At 38.2% G+C, this 27,472-nt stretch overlaps 2 protein-coding genes across 4 annotated transcripts in view; one reads left to right on the plus strand and one right to left on the minus strand.

Annotated features, from left to right (window-relative positions):
- cyth1a (cytohesin 1a) overlaps window positions 1-27,472 on the minus strand; it is a 282,462-nt gene that overhangs the window by 165,555 nt on the left and 89,435 nt on the right. The window lies entirely within an intron of this gene.
- LOC148065147 (transcription factor MafG) lies at window positions 496-27,317 on the plus strand. 3 transcript variants are annotated; one of them, XM_087808583.1, is made up of 3 exons: window positions 496-627; window positions 19,968-20,040; window positions 21,555-27,317. In XM_087808583.1, the coding sequence occupies exons 2-3, from the start codon at window positions 20,005-20,007 to the stop codon at window positions 22,005-22,007; spliced, it is 489 nt and encodes a 162-aa protein (XP_087664709.1). In that variant the 5' UTR covers window positions 496-627; window positions 19,968-20,004; the 3' UTR covers window positions 22,008-27,317. The 3 variants fall into 3 exon arrangements, with proteins under 3 accessions (XP_087664709.1, XP_087664710.1, XP_087664708.1); XM_087808584.1 differs by lacking the exon at window positions 496-627 and adding an exon at window positions 3,107-3,303; XM_087808582.1 differs by lacking the exon at window positions 496-627 and adding an exon at window positions 19,794-19,847.

Here is a 27,472-nt window from a genome sequence, read left to right on the forward strand (position 1 = left end):
ATAATAGTTATAGTTATTTTAAAAAATCAAATTGATCAAACTAAAAAAAACACCTATTGCAGTAATTCAACAAAAAGAGACTATAGAAAAAATGGAAATATAGTTATTTTTATATAAATATTATAAAATGTTCTATATGAATTGTCAAATGGCAATGCAGTATTGCTTTTAAATAATGTATTTTATGGGAAGGGACATTTCATTTCAATTATGGTCTGTTTCTTGGCAATATTTATTTATTTACACTTTACTCATTAATTTATTATTCACATAATTTATGCGTTAAAATACGTTTTAAAAGTCCTCACAAATAAATGAATGAATATAGAATCCTCTGTATGCATATTTGTTCATAAATTATGCTTTAATTGTTTACATTTTTTTTAAATAAAGAAAAAAAGTGTTTACTTGGCAAAAAAAAGTGCTCCTTCATGAATGGAGGCACGTGACCAAACACGATGACGTCAGTTGGCGCTACAAGAGAAAGGAGTCAACACGTCTGGGCTCCTGTCAGCGTCTCTCGGGCGGTTCTACCGTGTGGCCCTTCACTGACCCGCCCTCCACCCGCTCCTTCTCCCGGGGCTGCTATGAGAAGACGCCCGTGACGACTTTTTTCTTCGACTCAAGGTGGGAAAACGTGGCGCGGGAGGCGGTTGTTGTTGTGCTGCGCGAGCACGCCTTCGTCTCTGACGGGTTAGCTGCGAGGATTAGCTGTTAGCTTCCAGCCTTCACTCAAGCTAGCGGAAGCTCGCCGTCACTTCCGGTTTCCAAAAAGCCCGAAAAATGCTCGAAAAGTCGTTTTTTTGTTTTATTATTGTTTATTATCCATATTATTTTAGCAAAGCATTTATACTATTCATTTTGAATTTTATAAATAATAATTGAATTTTTAATTGTTAAAGCAACTCTGGGTAGAATTGGGTACCTTTTAGTATTTTTGTACTAAAATAAATGTTGATGACGCATCAACTTAAAACAAGTTGAATGACTTGTATACTGTGACTTGAGGTTCTTTGTGTGATTTATATTTTCACTGTAAAAGGTCTTGGGGATGGTGTGAACGTGCTACATGTCGCACTGGTTTGTGGCAAATTACTTTAAAACAACGTTAAAGTAATGTTATTTACAAAGTCATAATTCATATCATTTTTCATTACCTCATCGGTATCCATCCTTCATTCAGACAATACTATAAGTACTTATAGTGAGTACTTGTATAAGTACTTATAGGTTTCTATTTGTTCAAGCTTTTCCTTGATTTTCTTGAACTCCTGTTGTGTTCTCAGTTTTATCTTGATCTTTAAATTATATACTTTATTGAATATTGTTTTGATTGTTTAAGCGCTTTGTGACCCTGGTCTGGAAAAGCGCTATACAAATAAAAATTACTTACTTACTTACTTACAATGGAAGTCTGGAAATAGAAAATTCGTCCAACTGCTGCAAACTGAACATGGTAACTTTTGCGACGTATAGCAAGTGCTCATGGGAAATGTGGTCTCCCGTCGGGCTAAACACTCGCTTTTGTCCACTGTCGTCGCTCGGCTTTAAAGAGTCAATCTGAAGTTTTGTATGGATACTCTTTATACAATTGTCTAGCTAAAACTCTTTTTTTTTTGGCTGACTTTGTGACCTCTAGCCTCATAGCGACCTCAACCAACATCGGAGGTCACTTTTTCTTGGCCTTTCGCCCACATACTTTGGGTTCGAAGACCATTTTCTCAAATTTTACCCGAGGCTCTAGTTTCCTCAAGTGTGTGTGGTTGTCTGTAGTGGAGCGTGGCAAACTGTTCCAGGGTGTCCCCTGCTTTATGCCCCAAGTAACTGGGGTAGCCTAGAACGGTCATGTTTCGGAGGTAGGCCGGGGGCCACCTGAGTTTTCTAGCAGCACCCAGCCTGTGTTATAAACTGTAATATTTTATTCCACTTTCAACAAAACAAGCTTTTTTACAGAAAAGAGTTAGTGTTGATGCTATTTCTCAATACTGAAATTGTTTGGCCTATCTTTGTCAACCGGAAGAAGGCAAAAAGGTTTTGTATTTTCAACTTCAACTCTTCATTTTCACTTCATCAAATGTGGACCTATTTGGGGGGAAAAAAAATCGTGGACACCCCTGACCTATAACATTCACCCTAAGGAAACTTTAAAACAAGATCCTTAAAATACATACATTTCATTATTCTGATATCAGTTAATATTTATTGGCATTAAAATGTCTTAAATCAAATTTCAGAAAGTCTTAAAAAATGTAAACACATTTTAGGCAAGATATTATGTACGTTTCAAATCTGAAAACATATTTTAACATGTATTTATTTATTTATATATATATATATATATATATATATATATATATTTAAAACAGTTCCTGTTTGTCTTTTTTTTCTTTCATATTAAGGTGTTATAATGCAAAAAAAATGTATATCACTGTTGAGAATAGGGAAAATTCTCCCAACCCTTGTTCAATATGAGTTGGTAGAAAATAAATAACATTTTGTTAAGTTAACCCTTATTTTATTTAATTAAAAAAGTTAAACTATGATAATAATAAATAATCATTTAAGCATATTCCGCAAGTTCAAGTTATTTTACTGTCAAATAGCAAGACATACAGCATAGATGGAATTGTAGTCCTCTCAGACCCACGATGCAAAACCTGAAGTAGACAATTGAAAGGACATTAAATAAGACATTCAAGAAAATAAATAAGTGCTCAACAAATTAAATAAATACTCAACTAATAAACAGTGGAGTGCATCAATATATGTGAATTTCATTCATTCTTAGTAACTGTTTATTTAGTTTTAAGATTCTATTAAGACTTTTTGTTGCTTGAATTAGAAAAAAAACCCCATTATTTTCTATCTTATTTTGAAAGTTCGCCCGGAAGTGCTCGCCGAGCGTCGACGCCGCCTGCACAGCTACTATGCTGAGACGGCGGCGAACCTTCAGAACATTCCACGAGAGAGCGTCCAAGGAAAAAAACCAACCCCTCAAAAAACAACAACAACACACGCGCGTGTCAGTGATATGTTGCCGCGCGCACCTGTCGTGACACCCGCCGAGCGTCAGTGGGCGCGCGTGTCCGGGGGTTTCCTCGCCCGCTTGTAGGCGTGGAGGACTTGTTGTCACTTTTTTTATTTTTTTTATTTTGGCGGAGGGTCTTGCGGGTCGGACTGGCGGAATGTCGAGCTCCCTCCTTCATCCGAACCCCCAATAGTTCCGTCAACTCATGCGCCCCGAACCCGAACCCGCCGCATCATCTCCTTGTGATTCGGAGCGAAGCGATTTAACCACAACAGGTCTGTTGTTTTTAATCACTCTTTTTTTTTTTTTTTTCCATGACGTCTTTGAACGCATCACCTGCACCGTCTGCACAATGACCCGGTGAATCATTGAGATTCCTCGGGTACCATTTTTTTTTCAGACCCCCCCCCAAAAAACGTTTTAATCGTGAATCATCACGTTTTTTTTATTCGGCACCAGGACAAAGGTCCGCCCGCTGATAAAAGGGTCGACGTTTTTTGTCATGAAATAAAGATGGATGGAGATGGTTCTGATCCAAAACCCCCGAGATAGTCGTCGCTCATCATCCATCGATGACCATCATCATCTTTATCAGTGACCATCTAGATTCTATTTTAGACGTCATGGTGTGTGTGAGGAGATCCGGGTGTCAACTGTCAACCTCGATACTAAACCCATTAAAAAAAAAAAATTTAAAAAGCAAGATAAGCATTATATAGAGGCTGAGTTGTTATAATGGATTTCCAGAGCGATCGACTGAAGTGGAGCAAGTGTAATTATAGAATAGGAAGTTCTTATGGAAGTAAATAGCTTTTATCGGAGGCTTTTCTTACAAGGACTTTAGAAATATGCGTTCAAAACATTCATTCATTGATTCATTTATACCATGAAAATGAGACGATAGTTCTGAAGGGAAATGATGGATATTATTAAAGTAATATTAAGTTAAGTGAATTTATTTGTGGGTTATCTGTTGAGAAGTTGGTATTAAGTGTACTATTCAAGAATATAATGTAATGCATTCATCATAGATTTGTGTTGTGGGTGATTTATATTTTTTAGGAGGAATACTTTTTTCCTTTTTCATGTATTATCTGTCAATGATGTTCATCATTTATCTTTCAGTCTTTTATCAAAATAACTAAAGAAGTCAATAAAAAATGGTTTGGACATGTCGATTTAGAAAAGGAACCGCTGTGTCTGGATATTAAAAAAAACAAATCTGGAATTCTTTTCATTTAATTCGTCATTTTTCATAATCAACTGCTTTAACTCTTTTTATAATAAACATGTCTAGAATATGTTAATTAACTTATATATAAAATTAATAATTGCAATAAAATATCTGCAGGCAAATGATGGATATTCTAAAAGTATATCGCTTTTGCCTGAAAAAGTATACACCGTTTCTGTCTTATTCTTTTTTTGTGGGTCATTTGTGTCTCTTGAGCAGCTGTCTGGTGTAAGTTTTACTATTTAAATATATAATTTATGAAACTTTTTTTTTTTTAAACTGTACCCATTTGTCATTCTAATAATGGTAGAAGATTTGTGTTGTCAGTGCTTTATACTGTATATCTGTCAAGTTGGATAAGGAAAAGCTGATTATATTTTGGACACATTACCATCTGGACCCCTAAATATTTTAAAGAATTTGGTTGAGTGAATTTCCACACAAGTTTCTTCTCTTCCAAATGATTATCTTACTTACTTGCTTACTGTACTTACACACTTACTTACTAATGTACTTACTGTATTTAAGGGAGTTCATGAAACTCTACTGCCACCTACTGGCCCATTGAGCATTTAAATTAGACTGTAAATCTTAAAAGTCTATTGTACTTAAATACGCCGATGATATGGATATAAAATTTCAGTATGTTTTAAGAAGATGGAGAGAACAAAAAGATTCATGGTTTAAAAAGAGTGTTGAATATTTGCAAACCATCTGGGGGAAGGAAAAAGGAAGTATTCACGATATATTTGATAATCTTTGAGTCCCAACTGTCATAATACATTTTCATTTTTGTGCTAAACCCATTGGTAAATAACATTATTGTCTAAAAACATTCTCTGCTGTTGAAAAACATTCATGGTTGTAGCGTTTGAAAAAAAACAACCCCATATGGTTAGAGGTTACCCTTCACTCCTGGCCTGTGGTTTACGATACTCGGCCCAAAATTATGACGTGCTGCTTATTTTTTCGGTTTGGCAGATGCGCTTGTTTTCCTGTGTGTGACATGATGAAATTTGCAGCCCATTAGAGTGTATGGAGGACAGGTAATGAATTATCCATGGAGAATCTCCGCGCTGGTTTTTTCTAAAGTCACCTTGGAAAAAAAAACTGTTGCTGGCGTATATAGGCAGAGCTAAATGGATGGATAGAAGTTGCCGGTTCTTGCTCGGATAACCAACTTATTTCATCATCGTGCGAGCAGGGCATTGAAGTGTGTTTAGCAGACGGGCGCCGGTCCTACATCAAAAGCCCCGGCTTTGCAATAAAGCGTAATGCCCATCTCTGGCTTTCTCTCTGCAGGTAACAAGGATAGATGAGGGCCCCCGCGTGAGAGCCCGGTGGGGCCGTCTGTGGTTGGATGGAGGGTAGGGAGTGGTGGGAGATCAGCCCCGAGATTTATTACCTCTCGCGTTGAGGTATCGCAGATAAAAAACAAAAGGGTTGGATTTTCACAGAGGTGAATGCACGGCGGTGTTGCTTTTGAATGGGGGCCCCGGCGAGGAGAGAACGTAATGTTGACGAAACACCGAGCAAGACGCGGGAGTCGAACCGGCACCCCTGCCTTGCGCTCTGGGACCACTTGCACCTATTCAGGACAATTAATCGCCCCCAGAAAAAAAGGGAACACAAATGTGGGATTTGTCCACAAAAGTGCTGCTTAAGCTGCTCTGGGAAATGGGAATGCCCGGAAGCAAAAGGAGGAATAGATCAATATAGTTTTTTTTTCTCTCGCGCTTTTTTTTTTTTTTGCAACAAGGAGGGGATGCTGTGTGATGAAACCTCTTGCAAGCATGGTGTGGATTATGATTGCTGAGCATTACGATATCCCCACTGCACTCCTCAAAGTAGTACTTTCATCCCAACAGAGAGGCGAGCGTGTTTAACGAATTTCAGTTTTGCAGCTTGAATTTGATGTGGCATACTCATTGAATTCCTTTTTTATTTTTTTATTTTTGGTCATTTTTGTAGTAAAATAAATAATCAGGATGTAACCTCGCCCCTTCTTCGGTCAAGTTGTATCGGACTTAGACGGGACCGAGAAGAAGTATGTTTAGTGGGATAAAACACTTGGGTGTCACATAGGGGTACGTTAGAGATGTTTGGACATGGTCATATGGAATATGTATAAATATATTTTTTAATGTAGACTTTAAATTGGAATGCATAAACCTCTATTCTCGCAATTGGTGCCTTAACCTCTGGTGCCGTCTTGAGGTTTGGTCGCAAATTCAGCGTGTTGGCTTGCAATCTGGAACACCCTTTTGAGCTATATCATCGTAAGTAAGTAAGTAAAGGTTATTTGTAACCTATCTTTGATACGAGACTAATTTAAAAGTTTGTTGCTAATGGGCGCTAAGGTTTTTATCTGTGGCGTTAAGGGTTTTGGAAGCCCTTTCCGGTCTCTTAAAATAGCTTGCGTTTTCAAAAAAGGTTGGTGACCCCCAATCTTGACTAGGTTCTTTACAAATTGTCATCCATACCTTGTGCTGGGTGCAGAAGCCAAGGATAAAAAAAGGCTTAACCGGCAATTATATTTTTGGTGGCCATGGCTAAATGACCCATTTTGGTAAAGATAGGCACCTACGGTCAGCCCAGACCCTGGGTGAGGTAGTTCAGAGCTGATGGTAGAATGTTATTGGTAAAGAGTTTCCTAACCTAATGACTTTGCAAAGTGAAGGGTAAGAAGTTTGATTCCTAGAGAGAGCGAGACCTTGGCATGTTATTCAGATGCTTCCTTGACCCCCCCTATAGTGGAATGTTGTGTGAAAGAATCCACTGGGCAGACCCTGGACATACTCGAAGGATTTTAACTCCCTACCTCTTGGCTCAGGCTGCTACACAACGATAAGCACAAGGTAATGGACGGACTGGTTCACTAAGTCTTCTACGGGTATTGGTTCCCGAAAACAAGTTTTGCTTTAGGGTCAACAAGTGTAGCCGTCAATGGGTTACATTTCTTTGCGGATCATCGAACAAACCCCTTGATCAGTCCGGCTATTAGACCTTGGCCGTGACAGTGATCGGCCTCCAAACGGCATGTGTACTGCTTCGTAAATGATGTCATTGAGATATTGATTTACTAGATAATCACGTTGAGTGTGAGAGCTCCATCAAATCCCCCGGAGACAGACATCATCAATCACTTGTCATACGAGAGTCATTATTGGGAATTTACATTTTTCCTTCATTTCGAAGATGGTCGTGAGATGGTCTGAGACTGATAAAAGTGTTTTGATAAAGACGGCGTATGATGCGTCACCATGGTGATACACAAGTTTTTTTTAGCAAACATTCTCAGAGATGAGCGGCAGGTTTTTGTCTGTCGTACTTCAATTAGTACTTTTGAGAAACTATTGTCAAGAGTTGATTTTCGATCTGACCTGGGGCCCTTACTTTCTGGATCGCCATTAAAAACCCTCCAAATGCTTCCCAAAATAGTCAAATGTTTTCTAAATGTGTAGCATTTTAGCCGATAACTTAAAGATACCCTTTGTGTCCCAAAACAAAATTTACGGGTGAAGCTTAACCAGACTAGGTTCACTCATTCTAGACTATTTCTAATTGGCCCCTGATTTGCCAAGTCGGAAACACTAACCTTATTTTGAAATACAGTCTTACATTTTTTTTAATAGTTTTTCTTGCAAGCTCCCAATTTACTAAGGCTTTTTATTTATAAAAAAAAAAAAAAGAAATTGGCTTCCCGGCCCCCCAACAACAGTCACTGTACCTGATGTGGCCCCTTAAGAAAATGGTTTGCCAACCCCTGTGCTGCACCCTTTGTCTCATACTTATCTCCTTTACACCATTGTTTTGCATGTATATCGTTTCATACAAACTAATTGTAAAAATATAAAAACAAATATTTACTGCACCAACCATCCGAGCTTGTTAGTATTTTCCCTGTGTGTGTGTGTTTGTGAACATCTGTGTGTTTGTGTGTGGGCTGCCCGGGCAACTTCTTGTGCCAGCGAACGGCCGAAATAAACAGCTTTTTTTTTTCTTTTCCTGTTTAATCAAGTCCTCCGGGCACATTCAGCGAAAGGCCGGTCAAGTTTCTCTTCCCCGCCTATGCTAACGGAGACACTCCATCCGTGAACACACCGGCTCGGTACAGAAACCTCAGTGAATGTAAAACCAGCCCAACCAAAGTCCTGTTAAATAAACCTCACATTATCAGTGAAATGAGAAGGAAAAAAAAAACAGAATCCCCGGAGGCTGGTGATTCATGTCTTTACTTGAAGCCCACATGAACTGGAAGAAAATTCAAGACCAAAATTAGCCACATTTGTTAAACCTGTCGCGGTAATAGAATAATCTACGCTGTTGCTATAAATGTATCTTTGGTTAGTGATCTACTTTAAAAAGTCCTGACGATGGCAACAATTATCTTAAATTAAAAGCTGATAATGGAACACTATTGATCCGAATTAAGACCGGGGTTGTCATCTATGGATTCCCTTTTTAGATGTGGCCCTTTTTTTTTTTTTTAAACCATCTCAATTAGTCATTTTTAAACACCTTAAAAAAGACCACAAATATTCAGAGCTGAGCTGTATCTTTGTGTTTAAAACAAAAAGTCAAAAGAAGCATCTAGTCGGCTGATTTCAGTCATAAGTTAACCCATCATTATAATTTCTCTCGTCTTCTACTCGCCCTCATTTCGACTAAAGGTTGGGATTCTTTTCAGAGTAATTTGTTCCTTTTTTTAGTTGTAGGCAAAAATGTTTGTTCTTATGACGGCTCCATTTTATGAGTTCAAAAAGACACAGGCTTCCCTAAGTGCACTGCTTTACAGTACACTGTAAGACAGTGCACTTACTTGCGCGGTGCTCAAATTTCGACAAGGTAGTCGAATAAATCACTCTTGCTACACACTTACTGGCAATGACTCGACAGCTTCTTCTTCTACTACTTTCTAACGACTATTACAACAAGCTGTTGAGACAATATCGCCGATAGTTGACAGCGATTTTCGCTGATCGAAACAAGTTATTAAGTTGTGTTTTATTTAGCTATTACTATTGGGTTTTTTTTTTTGTGGTAATATTGGTGTTTTCTCGAGACATTTGCGCCGGTATCTGCTCCGAAGACGCGCCGTCAGTGACGTAGCTTCAGTTTCATCTACGTCACTAAGATGGTGGCCGTTCAGGGTTTAAGGTGTCTAGTGATCCATACTCAATTTTCTGGTCGTTTGAGTGCCCAATTAAGTGCTCATAGCGCTCTACATTTCCGCACACACTGCTCATCGGGACGCACTCGTGCACTCAAAATAGTAAGTGCAGAAGTGCGAGATTTAGGACACACCGCTAGTGTAGACCGTAGACTCTGGGAGTTTGGGTGATATTTCCCTGGACTGTTTCCTGTCTGTGTCCTTTTAGCATCTGCTACAAACAATCTTAAAATATAGACTTTTTTTCTGTACATTACCTCTATTTAAGGTGTCATTACACAAGTGGTGTGGACGTATTCTCAATTAAGTGTTTTTGGATGAATAATATTTGTGACATACATTTTTAAGTAAGTAATTTGTATTTATATAGCGCTTTTCCCGACATGGGTCACAAAGCGCTTATAAAATCAAAACAATACTCACTAAAATAACTACTTAAAAGTTCAAGATAACACTGATAACACAACAAGATAACACAAGAGAGAGATTACTCTACTTCTTTGTGCTTGATGGAGTCTACTGACTCCTTCAAGAAACATCTTAAGACGTTTTTATTCGTTCAGGCTTTTCCTTGATTTTCTGGAACTCCTGTTGTGTTATCAGGTTTATCTTGACCTTTAAAGTATATACTTTATTGAATATTGTTTTGATTGTTTAAGCGCTTTGTGACCCTGGTCTGGAAAAGCGCTATCCAAATAAAAATTACTCTACTTACTTATATTCCCTAGCCTTATTCGACATGAGGTTGAGTAGAAAATGAGTGAAATTTGGTCGAACCATCCCTTTTTAAGAAGCGGTCAAACGACAAGCAGCTACAGTTTATCTGCAGACGTGTCATTTTTCACGTCTGTATTTTTATAACCGAAACCTTTTTTCGTGACTGCATCGTTTGCTTCGTCAGCAATTTTTTAGTCCCAGCAGTTAAAATCCCCCACATTAAGCTAAACAATTGAACCCCCCCCCTGATGCGCCGCTCTCCGGCTGAAGGGCTATTTACGACCACTCATGCATTATTTCCCTCTAGTGTTTGTGATTACCTTCCTGCCCTGCAACAGTCGCTCTAAAAGTCTTGCCTGCCGTATTCACCCTTAATACCTAATGTATTCTAAGTGTCTTCAAAAGGCCAGCGGAGGATTTCGGTAAGCATGTATTTGAAGAGGCGCTTTTAAAAACCTCTGCTGGTCAAAAGTATCGCCTGAGTATTCCCAGCCCCCCCCCCTTCCACTACCAGCGTATCACATTTCCCCTCTAAAAGCTGAATGATTTCCCCTCTCCCTCTTTTTGTCACTCTTATTTCACGCTCTGAATACTTAGTAGTTAATAGCTTCCCTCCCTTCTTTCCCATCATACCTTCCTTCTCTCTCTCGCACACAAGTTTACTCGCCTTTTCCCGTCGCTCCTCAGGAGCTATCGGAGGAGTCTGATTTTTAATTTGCAGTTAAATGGCGCCCAACATACCGAGCCCGCTTGATAATTGACTTCACTCAACTGAGAGCGGAGGGAATGATTAGATCCGAAAGCATCTCGCCCCATCTTTTTTTTTTTTTTTTTCACGGCGAATCGGGGAGGCCCGGCAGAGAAGTCCGAAGCTCCGATCAGGCGTGGACCTCTGGAGAATTTACAGCTTTAGCGAAAGCTCACCATTCGCTATTGTGTACAAACAGCAACACAATTTAGTTATCACCGCGTATATTATTTAAATATTATGTGCGGATTCGGTGTTTGGTAGTTAAATTAATAATGCATTGAGTTATGATAGTTATCGTTTCCTGAAATCTGGAAAAACAAAAACCAAATTAGTCGTAATGCTAAGATTAGCATCGTTGCTACTTGTTTTTCAGGATGCCTGTTCCTTTTATATGTCCGAGCGCTAAGAAACTTTCGGAAACGTAGCTTGATGAGTAGAAAACATTCCAAATTTTACCTGAAATAATGTATCCCCCCCCCCCCCCCCCAAGAAAATTAAATGAGATATTTCGACATTGTATTGCGAAATAGATCTGTGTCTGTATTAATTTGCAACCTTTTTTTCTTCTTCTTTCTGTTGAATCTCTGTCTAATAAGAATACTTTTACGAACATCTCCGTATTTTTCCGAATTTGTTTGAATTGTCAAATAAGCACCGAAATCGTATACGTATCGTGAGAAACCATGGTATTTACGTTACCAAGTTTCCTTACCCATGACTACTTCTTATCCCAGGATGAATGGTTCAATTGTTGTTTCCTATCCTTCTAAATATTACCATGAAATAATATTGATGTGATGTAGTTTCAGCCAAATATTATGGGAGATAATTCATAGTGTGTCTTGAAAAAAATACTCCTGAAGTTGTCTGAAAAAAACACCCCATTTTATCTGGTATACATTGAAAAAAAAAACATTTTTAATGCTAATAATCAATGCAATATTTCTATTATTTGAATTGCGTACGATTGAGATTTGAATGTATTCTCCTTTGGGAAACATACAGTCCGTGTTATGCGATGTATGCTCAATTTTTGAATGCCTGGAATTTTCCAAATTTCAAATTAAGATTGAAGCTGAAATGAAGCAACAAAATCTAGTTGCTATTGTTGTCAGACGATGTCAGTAACGGTGCTACGATGGCACCAAGTGTTGGTTGGTATCCATACCTACTTCTCCCAGGACAGCATAATAATCATAAGAAAAATGGATGATACAGTTTCGTTCTTACTGTATTTGCGAGGATTTACCATCTCAGAATAAACAATTTGACCGTTTTATCATCAAAACAGACTCTTGAAGTTGTCAGAAAACAAAACCATTTATCTGCTGTACAAGGTCAAGGGCTGCCAAAGCCTGCATTGACCAATTTGTCGGAATCTGGGACACTTTTCTTTCTTCCTTTTATTTCGTTGCGACGGTCGAGGCTTTTTTCACACATAAACGCCGTGTTTATTCTAGAACGGTCCGCGGCATCTTTGGGTGTTTTGTCATTCGGTTTCATGTGCAAAAAAAAAAGAAAAAAAAAGTGCACGATGATTAAGTGCAGAGCTAAAGGAGTCATAAATAATTCATCAGGGAAACCGAATCAGCGATCATCATCATCCGCCGTCTCCCCTTGTTTTTGTGCCGCCGTCGCACCGGAGACAATGACGGCAAAAACAAGCGCTAAACTACACAATCATCCGATGACTAATTCACCAGCGGGCCATAGATCCTTCACGTCCCTTTTCAAAGACGATGATAAAGGGGCTGAAATTTAATCCCGGCGAAGGAGGGGAAAAAAGCGACTGCGTTCCTATTAAAAGGGCGAAAAGGGAATTGCTTTGTTAAAAAAAACCTATCACAGAACTCTAGTTTCTTGCCGTTTTTGATTGTTCGTCAGCTCCCTTTCATCAGCATTCACTGCCGCTGTTTAGTTTTTATCCACTTCATTAGCAAGCTGCCGCTACGGAACGCTCGGAGGCTTCTTTTTTCAGGAATTGATCATGACAAGTTAAATTTATATGTGCTTCTCCTTCTTCTTTTTTTTTTTTTTTGAAGATCGCCGTGTAGGTGTACCCCGATTGGTTCTGGCGATATCCAATCCACTTTCATGTCTCCGCAAAGGCCGGGTTGTTGCTTCTTTATCCCCCCCCCCCACCCATCCACCCGCCTTGTTTAGTATTCCGAGTACAATCGCTGTCGTAATCTGGATTCCGAGGCAGGTTCCCGGGGTTTGTTTTTTTTTGTTGTTTGCTCTTATGGCCATGATAATCTTGTTACACCGCTGTCAAGTGATGACGGCTCTCCCTGCAGCCGCCGACGACCACACATGCCACCTTCGCTCCCAGAGATCCACCCCCCCGCTGCCCCCCACACCCCCTACGAAACCCTCCAACCATTTCCAGACAGGCGGTGATGGAAGACCCCTTTGGATCTATCCTTGAAAGAATCACCTCCTGAGCATCTTTATTCACAGACCCCCCCCCCCCAACCCCCTCACCCGGAGAGCGATGGTGATAAATATTCATTAGAAGACTATGGGATGCTGTCCTATCCCTCCTCAACAAAGGGGTCCTCTGGCCCTAATGGTGTCCATCCTTGGCAAGCCCCCCCTGGAGAGACCCTGCGGAGGGGATGAGATCATTAAAGCACAACATGGGGCTCAAGGCCGGACCTATCATGTCACATCAGCATTTAACCCCCCCCCCCCTTTTCCAACCCAGAGTCCTAACATGAAGGCTTTTTTTTTTTCTTTCTGTCCCCCTCAAAAAACTCCCGTAATTGGCACCTTGGTTCTGGTCCTTGCTGAGATCAGTATTTTCCAGCGAAACGTGTCGCGTTAGCATTTTTTTTTTTTTTTTTTGAACCAGGCTCTATCTCCAGCGCATTCTCTCTCCTTCACCTGAGCAGCCGTACTCAGCATTTTTTTTTTTTTTTACCCCATTTCCTGTGGGTGTGATGTCTCTCCTCCGCCAGCGATCGGCTTTGATTTGTCAGCGTTCTTTCAGGCGATTCATAAAAATTCAGCAAACACCTACAAAACGCATCAGCGTCTCTCAGGCGCACTCGCTTCGTTTCCTCCCCCCTTTTTTTCTACCTTCCGTCGACTGTCTTTCTATCTTTTTTTTTTAAAGCTTATGAGGATTCTTTAGAGTATTTTCCGACGATCACAGGTGTCTATTTCGAAGTCGCCCCGGCGTCATGTCTCTTTCGCCTCCGTGAGCCGTGACATGCCTGATAGTAGGGAAGGGAGCAGCTGTGCGGTGGACCTTGTCTGTGTTGTGCTGCCATGCCCCTGTCATGGGTCTGTCTGCAGCAGCTTGTGCTGGAGGCTTGTGTTTCCCTACAATCCATCCACAGCTTTGAGATATATCTCGGCGTCTATAACAATTTTGGGGGGTGGTGGGGGGGGGGGGGGGGGACACAGCTGTGGCACATGGGCGAGCTCCGCACACATACGTCGGAGGAGAAGATTCTTTAAAAAAAAAAAAAATCTGACCCGACGGTAGCTTCGAACCACAGCTGTTGCATCAAAGAATCTTTCTTTTCTTTCCTCCACTCTAAAGGTCGTCTGGGTGTTTAAAATAGGAAGAGCTTGTTTTCCAGATGAGGACGAAAATTCAGCTTTTTTTTTTTCTTCACGTCGACTACTTCTGAAACTCATTTCCGAGTTCTTTTGAGAGGCTTTGCCGCTTGAACGGCTTCTCTATGCGGAGGGAGAACTGTGTGAGGCTAAGACTTTTCGTTTTTTCGCTCCGAAAAACCTCTTAATTTACACCACAAATGTGCGAGTTATTATTCGAGATTTTTTTTTTGACCTATTGTCAGATGTTTTTTTTCGACATTTTTGCAACTATAAACTAGCTCAGTGTCCGGGTAAGTTAGGTATAAATGTTTGCTTTAGTAAGGGTCTGAAGAAAATGGAAAAATAGAAACAACTTAAGTAGAAATTATAAACAATGATAAAAAAAAAGTAAGGCAAAAACTTTCATGGGTTTCTTCAGCCCCCCTTTCCAGCCCCCTGACAATTCACAAAATGAGCTTAATTGATGTTAACCGTCCTTATTTAAAATGTATTGAATATGGTTCAGTTTAATCTAAATATATATATATATATATATATATATATATATATATATTTAAAGTATATACTTTAAGTATATACTTTTTTGAGTATTGTTTTGATTGTTAAAGCGCTTTGTGACCCTGGTCTGGAAAAGCGCTATAGAAATAAATCTTACTTACTTACTTACTATATATATATATATATATATATATATATATAATGTATATTTAGTTTAATATATTTATAACCCAATTTCCTTATTTGTTATATAAAAAGTTTTATTTTGTGGTTTAAGTTGACTATTTTATGATTTACAAATATTGTTCAGTATTGATTTTTAGGGGTTCCAACTGACTCAAAAGATGTGATTTGAGACGCACATGTCGATTTGCGGTGACATGATCGTTCTCTTGGAGTATAGATGGGTCTATATTGTCTGTTTTTGGGAGGATGGCAACTTTAAGTCAATTCAGAGGGAAGGGGGGCAGAATATGTCTATGACAATTCAAAAACCTTCTTTTTTATTACATTTAAACAATACTTATTATATATGTAGTTAGGGGTATGTCCAGAATTTCAGCTTTTTTTTATTGTACGGGGGGTGAAAAGAGGGACAGAAACCCCCTTTAAAATAAAAAAAAGTGTCCAAATTTTTCCTCATTTAAAGAAAATGTGTAGTACACTTAATTAGGTAGATGTCCAGAATTTCAGCTTCTTTTTTAAGTTGTTAGGGGGCGTACAAGGGCAGAATACCCCTGTGAAAATTGAGAAACTTCAAATTTTTGTGAAATTTAAACAATTTTTATTTGTAGTCCAGATTTCCAGCTCCTTTTGTTTTTAATTGTACGGGGCGGAAAACCCCATTGTCATTTAAACAATATTATGATATCTTTATTTATGTAGATTTTCTGAAATCTAGCTCCTTTTTTTAAGTTGTGAGGGGGCAGAAAAAATGGGGGCAGAAACCCCCGTGAAAATTGAGAATCTTTGAATTTTAGTGTAATTCAAACAGTATTTATGGGTAGGTGTCCTTTTTTAAATTGTAAGAGTGCGGAAACCCCCATGAAAATAAAGAAAACGTAATAAGAAATTTGTCATTTAACCTATTATTATGATTTACTTAGTTATGTAGATTTTCTGAAATAAGTTGTGAGGGGGCAGAGAGGGGGGTGGAAACCCCCATGAAAATAAAGAAAACGTAAAAAGATTTTTTTCATTTAAACCATTATTATGATTTACTTAGTTATGTAGATTTTCTGAAATAAGTTGTGAGGGGGCAGGAAAGGGGGTGGAAATCCCCATGAAAATTAAAAAATGGAAATTTAAACAAAAGGGGGACAGAAACCCCCATGAAAATAAAAAACCCCTGAAATTATAACAATATTCATGGGTAGGTTTCCAGATTTCTAGCCTCCTTTTTAAAATTGTAAGTCTGGGGAAAAGGGGCGTAGGAGAAGATAAAAAAAAACATCCAATTTGTTTGAAATTTAAACATGATTTATTATATACTTACTAAGGTAGATTTCAGGAATTTCAGCTCCTTTTTTTTTTTTAAATTGGAGGAGGCAGAAAATCGTGGCAGAAATTTCAATGAAATGTACTACATACACACTTTTCTTCCAATGCACGTGTATTTCATCCTAATACAACCTCTTGTTTATTTTCAAAACACAGTTTTAAACGCAGTGATCTGTGCTCCGAAAACTAATTGATGTACGAAATAACACGTCAGTGTCTTGTGAGTTAATCACAGCCTTGTGCAGCACAAAGTGCAACATGGCAACATTTTCGACTCCCCGTCGGTTCCTTTTAACAGTGTTTTGTGTGGACGGTAGAATTTAGAGAGAAAAAAAAAGAAAACGTCAACAACAAAAATCAGCCCTTCTTTTTTTCTTTTTTTTTTCCAACTCCCAATAGCTATTAGTGAAGTACTTTCCTGTCTATTTGTCCATTATCTGAGCTTCATCAGGCGCCATTATCCCATTATGTTTTGCATCTGTGGTCCAAATGCTTACTGGAAATGAGTCACCGCCAGGGCCGGTGGAAGGGTAGGTGTCGCCATCATCTGGACGGCTATTCATAGTCCGGGGCGAGCGAGTCCATCTTCATGCTTAAGGTGTATTTTTTTATTTGTTTCTCCCCGGCTCTGAGGGAGCGGCATCGAGGATGCGAGTCACAATCTGACCTCGTGTTCTGCCCCTGGACTGTCTGATGATGTCGTATTCAGGTCATTTTTAACAAGCGTCTGCCTTTTTCTTTTTTTTTTTTTCGCTTCTGTTCCGGCTCAGGTGACTGGTCCACCTGTAGGTACCCCGCTGTTGCCATGGCGATAGCCGGCCATGCTTGATTATGCTTCTCAAGAGTGGCTACTCACCCCCCCACCCTCATTTTTTTTTTACCCTCCTCTAATTTACTCTCATTGAGCTGAAGTCAATGTCAAACAGTAGCAGTTGTTCCAGTGTCAATGACTCCATGTTTGGAGGGAGGATGTTTTTTTTTTTTTTGAAAACACTGCTGGGATGTGAAGCGACTGTGGTGGGCGCATGTGTTGCTGACACAGCATTCACAGTGAGTGTGTGTGTGTGTGTGTTGTCGGAGCGTCCACGGTGTCCTGAGAAACCAGCGTCTCGCCTACACAGCTTCTTTCTCGTTGTGTTATTTCTGCTCCGACATGACACAAGTGGCCACGCTATCCTCGGGGGGGATCATGCAGTAATCACATCATCTTGTTTACGGCGCTCTAATGCAGCCATCGTTTGCATGGAGACGCATCCTGACGCTGCTTTTTTTTTCTTTTCTTTTTCTGCTTGTCAATGTGTGCTTCATCTTTCACTATTAAATGTATATGTTTTTTTTTTGTTTTTTTTATTAATTATGACCCAGAAGATGAATCTGTCTTTTCCAACCCCGTGGCAAACTACATTTAAGGCCGTAATCCATTCTTAGAATAGCTTTCATGGCAAACAGTTATAATCATGTAATAAAATAAAGAAAATAGATCTGAAGAAGATCTTCTCTTCTAAAAAATATTGTAAGTAAAATGTTGATTCGTATTAATATTCAACAAGCACTGTATCGATTTTAATTTTATTTTCTGGCCTTCAAATAACATTTTATTTTCATAGTGGTTCTTATATGTTGGTTTTTTTTTTACAATTAATGTGCAAATACATACAGATTTTATTCATTTTTTGTGTTGCCATTAAACTTCCGGCCGCTGCTAGAGTTAACGGTTAATTCCCGCGAGGTCCCGGTGATAACTGAGGACAAGAGGATACAGTTACTCTAGCAGCTGTTTATTATTAATTTATTGATATTTATATAAAGTGAGTTTAAAGTCAGATAATTTAGTTTTAAAATGACAAACAACATGTAAATATTTGCGACGTTTGTTAATTGTTGTGTTGCAATTTAACTTCCGGCCGCTGCTAGAGTTAACGGTTAATTCCAGCAAGATCCCGGTGATGACTGAGGACAAGAGGATACAGTTACCCTAGCAGCTGTTTAATATTAATTTATTTATATTTATATAAAGTGAGTTTAAAGTCAGATAATTCAGTTTTAAAATGACAAACAACATGTAAATATTTGCGACGTTTGTTAATTTTTGTGTTGCAATTAAACGTCCGACCGCTAGTTGGCAGTGGTCATTACGTCCTACGAAGCTAAAGGAACAATGAGATCCCAGAGAGAGATCCCAGTCTAGACTGCAGCTTTATAATATGAATTCATTAATATTAAGTGAGTTTAAAATCAAATAATTCATTTAAAAAATGTTAAATCAACATGTAAATGTATGCGGCGTTTGTTCATTTTTGTGTTGTAATTTAACGACCAACCGCGAGATGGCAGTGGTCATTATGTCCTCCGCAGATAAAGAAAGAATGAAATCTCAGTCATGACTGAGCACAAGAGGATACAGTCGACTCTTGCAGCTTTATAATATTAATTAATTAATATTAAGTGAGTTTAAAAACAAATAATTCATTTAAAAATGACAATCAACATGTGAATATTTCCAGCGTTTGTTCATTTTTGTGTTGTAATTAAAAGTCCAACTGCAAGATGTCAGTGGTCATAACGTCCTCCGCAGATAAAGGAACAATGAAATCCCGAGGGAACCCAGTCATGACTGAGGACGAGAGGATACAGTCGACTCCAGAAGTTTTCAAAGCTGATGTTTGGACATATTTTGGTTAAAAACAAATGAAAGCAGTTACGACTTCATCAAGAGTCATGTGGTCTGTAAATTCTGCAACACCAGAGTCAAGTACTCGACAATACTACAAATATATCCCTGTTACTACAGTATCACTATATATTGTATCACATCGCCACATACTTACCAATACGCACTAGCAATGTAATAAACTAAGCTAAGTTATAAGATAAGTTAGCAAGTAAAGTAAAATTATAATTTTCGATAAATATATCTTTTGCTTTACGATTATGCTTAGGATCTTCTTAGGCGACCCTTTCTAAGTAGCTAAAAAAAAAAAAGTAAATGCAAAGGATTTGTACAATTGCCTGCTTGAGACCTTGACTCCTTGTAGAGTTTTGTGTGATGTTACTAAAAGAGTCTTTGTAATGTCCAGAACAAGCGTTATGGGATGGTTTGTAAACTGTGTTCAAGAGTCACTCCAAGCCTCTCCCGGATGGCCAAGCTCCTCCCCCTTCTCAAACGGAGCCCTTTAGCTCAGCTCTTTTTTCCCCCATCACCAGTGCATGTTCACGACTACAGACGCTGCACAGATGTGTATAAATATATATATATATATAAATACTGATCTCACTCTCCGTCTTTCCCTCATTCATGAACAGAAGATAGTTCAACTCCTCCCCGGGATCCAATGTCCGAACTCGACTGGACATTTCACGAGGGTCCTCATCCTGGGTACTTTGAATTCAGCTTCACCTTTTCCACTTAGTTAGTTACCCCCCATGATGTAGCGGATGCCTTTTTTTTTAAATTTGCTTGTTGATATGAGGTTTAAATATGACTCTTTGTTTCCAGATCAACCAACAGGACTAGTGGACTGGGCTCTCAGGGCATGACTACTACAAACAAGGGAAACAAGGCCTTGAAGGTAAGACGGCGATTTGTTAATTCACTTTTTTAGGGAGACAACTTTTTTTTTAAACAAAAAGTTAAATGGATAGTTCACCCTAAATTCAATCATTTCCTACTAATTGTTGACTAAGGGTTTGAAGATTTTATAGAGTAATCTGTGTCTTTTTGGAGTTTAATAAAAGTCCAAATGACAGTTGTGATCGATTCTTACTTTTCTTCGTCTTCTGTCTCCTAAAAAATACAACTTAATACTTCCCAGTACCTCCATACTGCTCGTCTGTAACGTCCCTCTTGTATTGAAGCCTCGACATGACAAATCTTTCCGATTAAAATTTTTAAAAAAAAAGTCTGTTTTAAGTTTAAATTTTGGGTCCCTTTTATTTAGTAAAAGACCGTGTAAATAATTTGTGTAATTATTATTAATTAATGTATTGAAAAATGTGTTTCAAATAATCTTATTTACCAGGTGCTTTATGGCACATGGAGTCAAAATATTAAAACAAAATCAAAGTCACAACTTTTCTTTGTTTTGGTAACTTTATCCTAAAATCACAAAAAAAAAACTACACATTAATAATTGTTTTTGTTTGTTTGGAAACTTTCCAATTGATTATTTTCTCTTTTTAATTTTTTATTAATGTTATTAAATCTGCAATATAGTATATATTTTTATATAATTTTATCTCTTGTAGTTGCATTAAAACAACAACAACTCAAAGTTTTTTAAATGTGTATTATAGGAATTAAACTACATGAATTTTAGTGGGTATGATTTTATATATGGAGACGATAATATCTATTGTGTAAGGAAATACAAAAGATCTACTTGTTAGAAGGTGAACAAGAAACATGAGCCAACATGAGTAAAGCTAAAAACTAGACTAGCATACTTTTAAATGTATATATGAAGAAATGTAGTTTTAGGAAACTACTCTTTGGACATGTGGTGAAATAGTCAAGATTTTTAAATTACCAAACACAAGAAATCATGATTTGAGATAAATACAACTTCCCTTAAACTAATAAGACTTTACTTAATGCTAAAAGAAGATATTATATATTTAAAAGGACAATCAAATGGGCTGGAAATTGTCCAAACATATGAACAGAAAGCATATTGTTATGATTAAAACCTATTTTCAGAATTTATATATATATATATATATATATATATATATATATATATATATATATTTTAATAAATTAAAATAGAATACTTTTATTTACATCAATGGCAGCCAATGAAACTATACACAATATGAAAAGTGAAACTTAAAAATTAAATTGATTCATTGAAAAAGTTAAATAAGAAATATGTTTCTAAAGCTGCTTCTAACGTTCTAAGGCAATTGTTAGTTGAGTTTCCCATAATTCATTGCCAAAAGTTGAAGCTCAAAGTTGGTCCTTTACATTTTTGATCACTATCGATAAACTTATACATATCTAAAAGTTATTTTAATGGAATATAAGTCTCTTTTTTTGTTCTATTTTCCTTTTTATTGACTGTATTCCGATGCTCTTTCCCGCCAGGTGAAGCGGGAGCCGGGAGAAAATGGCACCAGCCTTACAGACGACGAGCTGGTGACCATGTCCGTGAGGGAGTTGAACCAGCATCTACGGGGCCTGACCAAGGAGGAGATCGTCCAGCTGAAGCAGCGGCGACGCACCCTCAAGAACCGAGGCTACGCCGCCAGCTGCCGGGTGAAGCGAGTCACGCAGAAGGAGGAGCTGGAGAAGCAGAAATCCATCCTGCAGCAGGAGGTGGACAAGCTCGCCAGCGAGAACGCCAGCATGAAGGTGGAACTCGACGCTCTCCGCTCCAAGTACGAAGCCCTGCAGAGCTTCGCCAGAACTGTGGCCCGCAACCCCGTCACCTCAGCCCGGGGGCCCATGGCCTCCGTCATCGGGCCCCTCATCCCTGGTAAAGTAGCAGCCACCAGCGTCATCACCATCGTCAAATCCAAAACGGAAGCCAGGTCATAGTAGCATCAAGGGGGGTGGGGGAGGGGGGGTTAGGAGACGAGTCGGTGCATTTTAGCGAGCGTCCACTAGAGGTCAGTCCAAGTGATGCTTCTCCCGCTGACCAGGAACCTATTGGCAATACTTCAGTTCTTTACATGTTTCATCATTTTTCGTGCATTTTTTGCTGAATAGATCAAGCCAGCACAAAGCAAACAAATTTACAGTTTCTGTATATCGATTCTTTAACTTTATATATATATATTATATGGCAATATATATTTTTTGGCCTCGAAAATGACTTATTTTTACTCATTTCTTCCTGTCCTTTTTTAAATTTGTTTTTTTTACATATGATTAAAAAGCTTCATACAAGCTCTATACAAAACAGAAACTAATTGAAGTATATATTATAAATGTATATATGTATATATATATGTATATATGTATGTATATATACTAGGGCTGCAAGATAGAGGAATTATGTGCGATATTTGATATTAATGCGATTTTTTTCTTCTACCTAAAAATGTGTTTGATTAGCGCTTATAAGTCTTACTTCCGTGTATAAATGAGCCAAGACTCGTCGCCATAGCAACCGAGCATGGATACCGCTCACAGACGGACGGAGACGTAAACCACAACGAGACATAGAAGTACAAATTGACAACTTTACAGACACTGATTGGTCAAAGTGCGCATTTAAGAAATGCTTTATTTAAACAATAACAAAAATATGAATTATCGCACGTTTTCGATATGCCTATCGCACGTGCCAATATCGATATTGTTCGGGATATTGTGCAGCCTTAATATATACAATCAAGTCACATTTTCAACCTTTTCTTTTTAACCACACGTGCTGGCCGCTAAAAATGATTTTAAAATCGTCTTTTTATCTCACAAACTACACAAAAATGTTCCCTCCGCTTCGCTTGCTATCATGCACTGACTTCATTTCCATCAGTATCAATCGAGAAAAAAAAACAACCTAAAATTGTATTGATCCCCGGGTTGCCAGCGAGAGAACGTTTCTGTTGGTCGGGTCTGTAACCGAGGGGGGTCAAGTCGTCATATCATTAGCGAAACGACTGCTAGATGCAATAATATGTGTATGCACTGAAAATACAAAGAGGTCTTTCTCGTTCACGGTGAATGAAAATGTTACAAAAAAAAAAAAATGGTATTGCTGAAAGGGTTTCAGTGCCATTCCAATACGAGGAGAAAACCTGAATGTTATCGAGTAATATTTTTGTCCTCTTTACGATATGTTCAACGTGTTTATTTAAAAAAAAAAAAAAAAAAGTACTTTTTTGTATTTAACTGTCGACAGGGCCATGCGATACTTCCAAAAAGAAAAAACTATAAAAAAAACAACAACTCACGAGCTTTACTGTTTTCAATGTTAAGGTAGAGAATTTGTCTAATGTTGTTTTCTTTCCTACTGCGTAGACGACCTTTCATTGTTTCTAGAAACACAGAAAAGTGGCAAAAAAAAAAAAAAAAAAAAATTCCTGTGAAATATTTTTTTGCAAAATCGTACCGAAAGTGGCTTACTATTGAAGTCTGATAGCTTTTTTTCTAGTCTACTAGGCGCGTACTGTGGGGTAGCGCGTGACGTGACGTGTAAGTGACGAGTCAATGGCAGTGTTCACCGTATAGATGTCAATGCTGTGCTATTTTAAAAACAAACTCTGTAGAGCTAAACTAGGTGGTTGTAAAACAAGGTTTAAAAAAAAAAAAAAATGTCGTCGTGCGTATTGGCATCTGTGATATCCTCCGCTTCCTCGGTGTTAGTTTAAAATGACGACCAACCCACGCAGAGGTAGGATTTATCAAATTGATTATATATTTATTTCTCGTCCTGTTGTCCCCCCCCCCCCCTAAAAAAGAATGGGATGCCCTCTAAAGATACCCTCTGGAACCTGGAAGTAAATGACTTCATTATTGGAGAAAGATTTCATTACCATATTCATCGCAGACTCTTAATTGGTCTGAATTAGAACGGCTGGAATATAAATGAGTCACCTGCAAAATGTCCATTTTCTGATGAATTAATAATGAACCAATTAATTATTATTGTATTTATTTTTTTCTTCTTTCCACAAAATGGAGGGGTTGGAATGCACTAAGCTTGTGTTGCTCAGGACAAATAATAAATAAAAAAAACAACGGTGTTGAGAAAAAAGAAAGAAAAATCCTCCCAAGACAAGAAGCGGGGACGGCAGCTCTGTTCGTTCTTTTTTTTCTCTAATTCTTTAATATTAATCACGTCATGAAAGAAGGGCTTCAATCCGAGACACAGCGTGACCACGTAGAGTTACAATCAACGGCATCGGCCAGCAGCGCTTCCCCCTCGTGCCAAGTGTCCCCCCCTTTTACTCCTCAAAGAGAAATTTAATAGTTGTTTTTTTTAAACTCCTCAAGGTGGTCGTGAGATGACATTAACAGAATGCACTTCCTCCTAATCTCCTGCTGGTCAGAGTGTCTTAAAAAAAAAAAAAAAAAAAAAAGTGTCTGCGAGTTGTTTAATCTATGGTCTTGAAATTGACGCCGCCTCAGCAAAAATGTGCCGTTTTTTTGGTTGAGTTTTTTACATTTTTTTCCGCGCGACACGCATCGCTATTTCACATTGACTGGTTTAACTGTGGGGAAATATAAATATCTATATTTGACTCTTAGCGCGGTTGTTGATGTTGGCGTCCTTATTGCTGTGGCCAGTCTTGTGGAGTAAAAAATCTTTTTTCGTGTCAAGTGTCTTTAAAAAGGTGTTTCGAGTGGCACCGTCCGACCAATCGTGAATCCGACGCTAGGATTCTATCCACACACACACACACACACTCACGTACAGGTGTATAGTATGTAGCTACAGTAGGTATTGATGACCATTGTGAAAAAGTGACCCTTAATATGCAACTCAGTGGAAAAAGGTGTGAAAGAGTAGACGTACGAGTATCAGTATTGTCCAAGTGACTGTGGTCTGTTTTTTAATATTTGCCGTGTTTGTGTTGCTTTTTTAATTATTTATTTTTTACGATTTGACTTCTTTAAACCACTGACCCGAGATCGTTTAAAACAAACCCAATGATTGTAGTCAAAGCAGAGCGTAACGGACATGGTAACGAAAAATCTGGCACGGCCGCAAATTCACGCAACTGAGTAAAAAGGTTGGCCATTTTGATTCATAAACCGGTGCTGTGTCTCAAATCGCGCACTTCTTTAAGTACACTGCTTTACTGTACAGTGCACCTACTTGATCAGTGCTCGAATTTCAACAGGGGAGTACTGTCTCAAAGCAAACACAGTCGCTACACACTACGACTCAACAGCTTCTTCTTCTCTTACTTTTTAACACTGATTGTAACCAGCTGTTGAAACACTATCGCTGGCACTTGACAGCGCTTTTCGCCGATCCAAACAAGTTATTAAGTTGTGTTTAGTTTAGTTATTACTGTTGTTGTGTTTTATTGTGTTCAAAATTAGTGTTTTCTCAAGATATTTACGGCAATATCTGATCAAAAGACGCGTCGCCAGTGACGTAGCTTCGTTTAGCGTCGTCTATGTCACTAAAATGGCGGCCGTTAAGGGTGGAAAGTGTCCATCGATCCACACTCAATTTTTTTGCCAATTGAGTGTTCGTTGCGCATTACATTTTCGCACAGTGCTCATTGGGACGCACTCAAAATGTTAAGTGCAAATGCAGAAGTGCATGATTTGGGACACAGTCCATTACTGTTTAATCCAGAATACAAATGAACTAGTTCCTCAACACCAAAGTAACATTCAGTGTTGTGTGAACTTCTTTCCTAAACGGCCTACTGGCCAAAAGAAACCTTAACTACAATTTTAATTATTTACTGCAACAGTTAGAGCCTATTGTTGTTTGTTAGCCATTGCTAGCAGATACAAATATTCCCTTTTTCTTCCATAACAACTCAAAAATGTTGTTCACGGTAGTCCCTAGATTACGATTATCTAGGCCCTAGATTACGATATTTAAAAATATAGCAGTAGAAGAAGAGGTCACTAGGAAAGGTCTCAGAATGGTACCTGAAGAAAAGCCGTTGGTAGTTACTTAGCACTAGCATTACCAGATCTTTTGAGACAAGCATAGGCTACTGCTAATAAAACTACCTTGAATGTAAAAATCTAGGGCCTCGATTATCGTAATCTATCATTGATTACTCCTGTATCGTAAATCCCTAAAAGAGGATTTTTAAATGGACCAGTTGCATATGCTAACTACAAAAGGCTTTTCTTCAGGTGCCTTTTCCTAATTCCTTTTTCTTCTTCTGCAGTATTTTTTCATGCTATTCATTTTCTAGACAATTTTTAAGATGGCGATGATATTCACACCTCTAAAAATCCTATCTTGATTTATACCCCGGTTCTCAACCCTTTAGTAACGAAATCTTCATGTAGTTTTGACTCTGTTAGAGGTTATCAACTGATAACTAAGGGGCCACATTACACACTGTTACTCCTTCCAGGGGCCGTCAAGCAAAAACACAGACGGAACTAGAATATTGGATTTTATTTTAAAGGATAATATGAAAAAAAAGAAATGTAATTATTAATACAGGAAACAAACGCAATCCAATCATGACCAAAGAAACTGAAAATTTGGTTTGAAAATTACAGCTTCGGGCCACGCTTTGTTCATGTCAAAAGTTCTGCTTTAACTATATTCATTTAAAGGAAAATGTTTTAACATTTTGTTTGGTCAGACCGTCCATCATGACTAGATCAAGTGAGGCTTTAATCCAGTTTTATGGAATTTTTACTCATGTTGTTTTGACTCGATTAACAAAACAAAACAAAAAAGTTTTTGTCTTTGTACGTTTTGTCAATAAACGTTCACCTGCTGCTACATCAGTCATTTATGCTAATTATTGTTTTTTTACACAGTTCATTTTTTTCTTGTTCTGTTTTGTTGGTGAGGATCCATCCGTGTACTTGTGTGACTTGAAGTACTTTTCAAGTTCTGCTCTGAGCAGCTTTTTTGCCCCCCCCCCCCCCCCCCTCGCTATTTTTCTTATTTTTTTCTGACTTCAGTGAGTGATGCAAAGTGTTTTTGTTATTTTTCTGTATGGGTTGTAATAAAAATATTGCAGTACTTTGTATGAGAAAATAGTTAATTTCAACTATTTATAAATTAAATTATTGTACTTTTTTGCAATCTGTAGATAAGTACTATGTATTCATATATACAGTAACTACTGTGGATTTAAATGTGATTCTCTGAGGTGTCTAAGTTATTCATGTATATATTGTATGTTTGTTGATACAGCTTATTTTATTTTATAAGATCAATAAAAATGTTTTAAAAAATCACTTTGACCTATTTTTTGGGGGTTGATTTTTCGAGGAGACGGGGCGATCATTTAGATGGCATGATTTCTTTTTCTGTGATCCAAAAAAAGCTACTAGGCGACCCACTTCTTCTAACCTCGGCGGACGTATTTTCTGGCCCAACACGGGTAAAACAT

This window comes from Callionymus lyra, chromosome 15 (genome assembly GCF_982586985.1).
Source record: "Callionymus lyra chromosome 15, fCalLyr1.hap1.1, whole genome shotgun sequence".
Lineage (NCBI taxonomy): Eukaryota > Metazoa > Chordata > Actinopteri > Syngnathiformes > Callionymidae > Callionymus > Callionymus lyra.

Coding starts and splice junctions, on each gene's coding strand:
- LOC148065147 (XM_087808582.1), top strand. CDS start 19,804: ATGTCCGAACTCGACTGGACATTTCACGAGGGTCCTCATCCTGG. Junction 19,848..19,967: donor CACGAGGGTCCTCATCCTGG/GTACTTTGAATT, acceptor CTTTGTTTCCAG/ATCAACCAACAGGACTAGTG. Junction 20,041..21,554: donor AGGGAAACAAGGCCTTGAAG/GTAAGACGGCGA, acceptor CTTTCCCGCCAG/GTGAAGCGGGAGCCGGGAGA.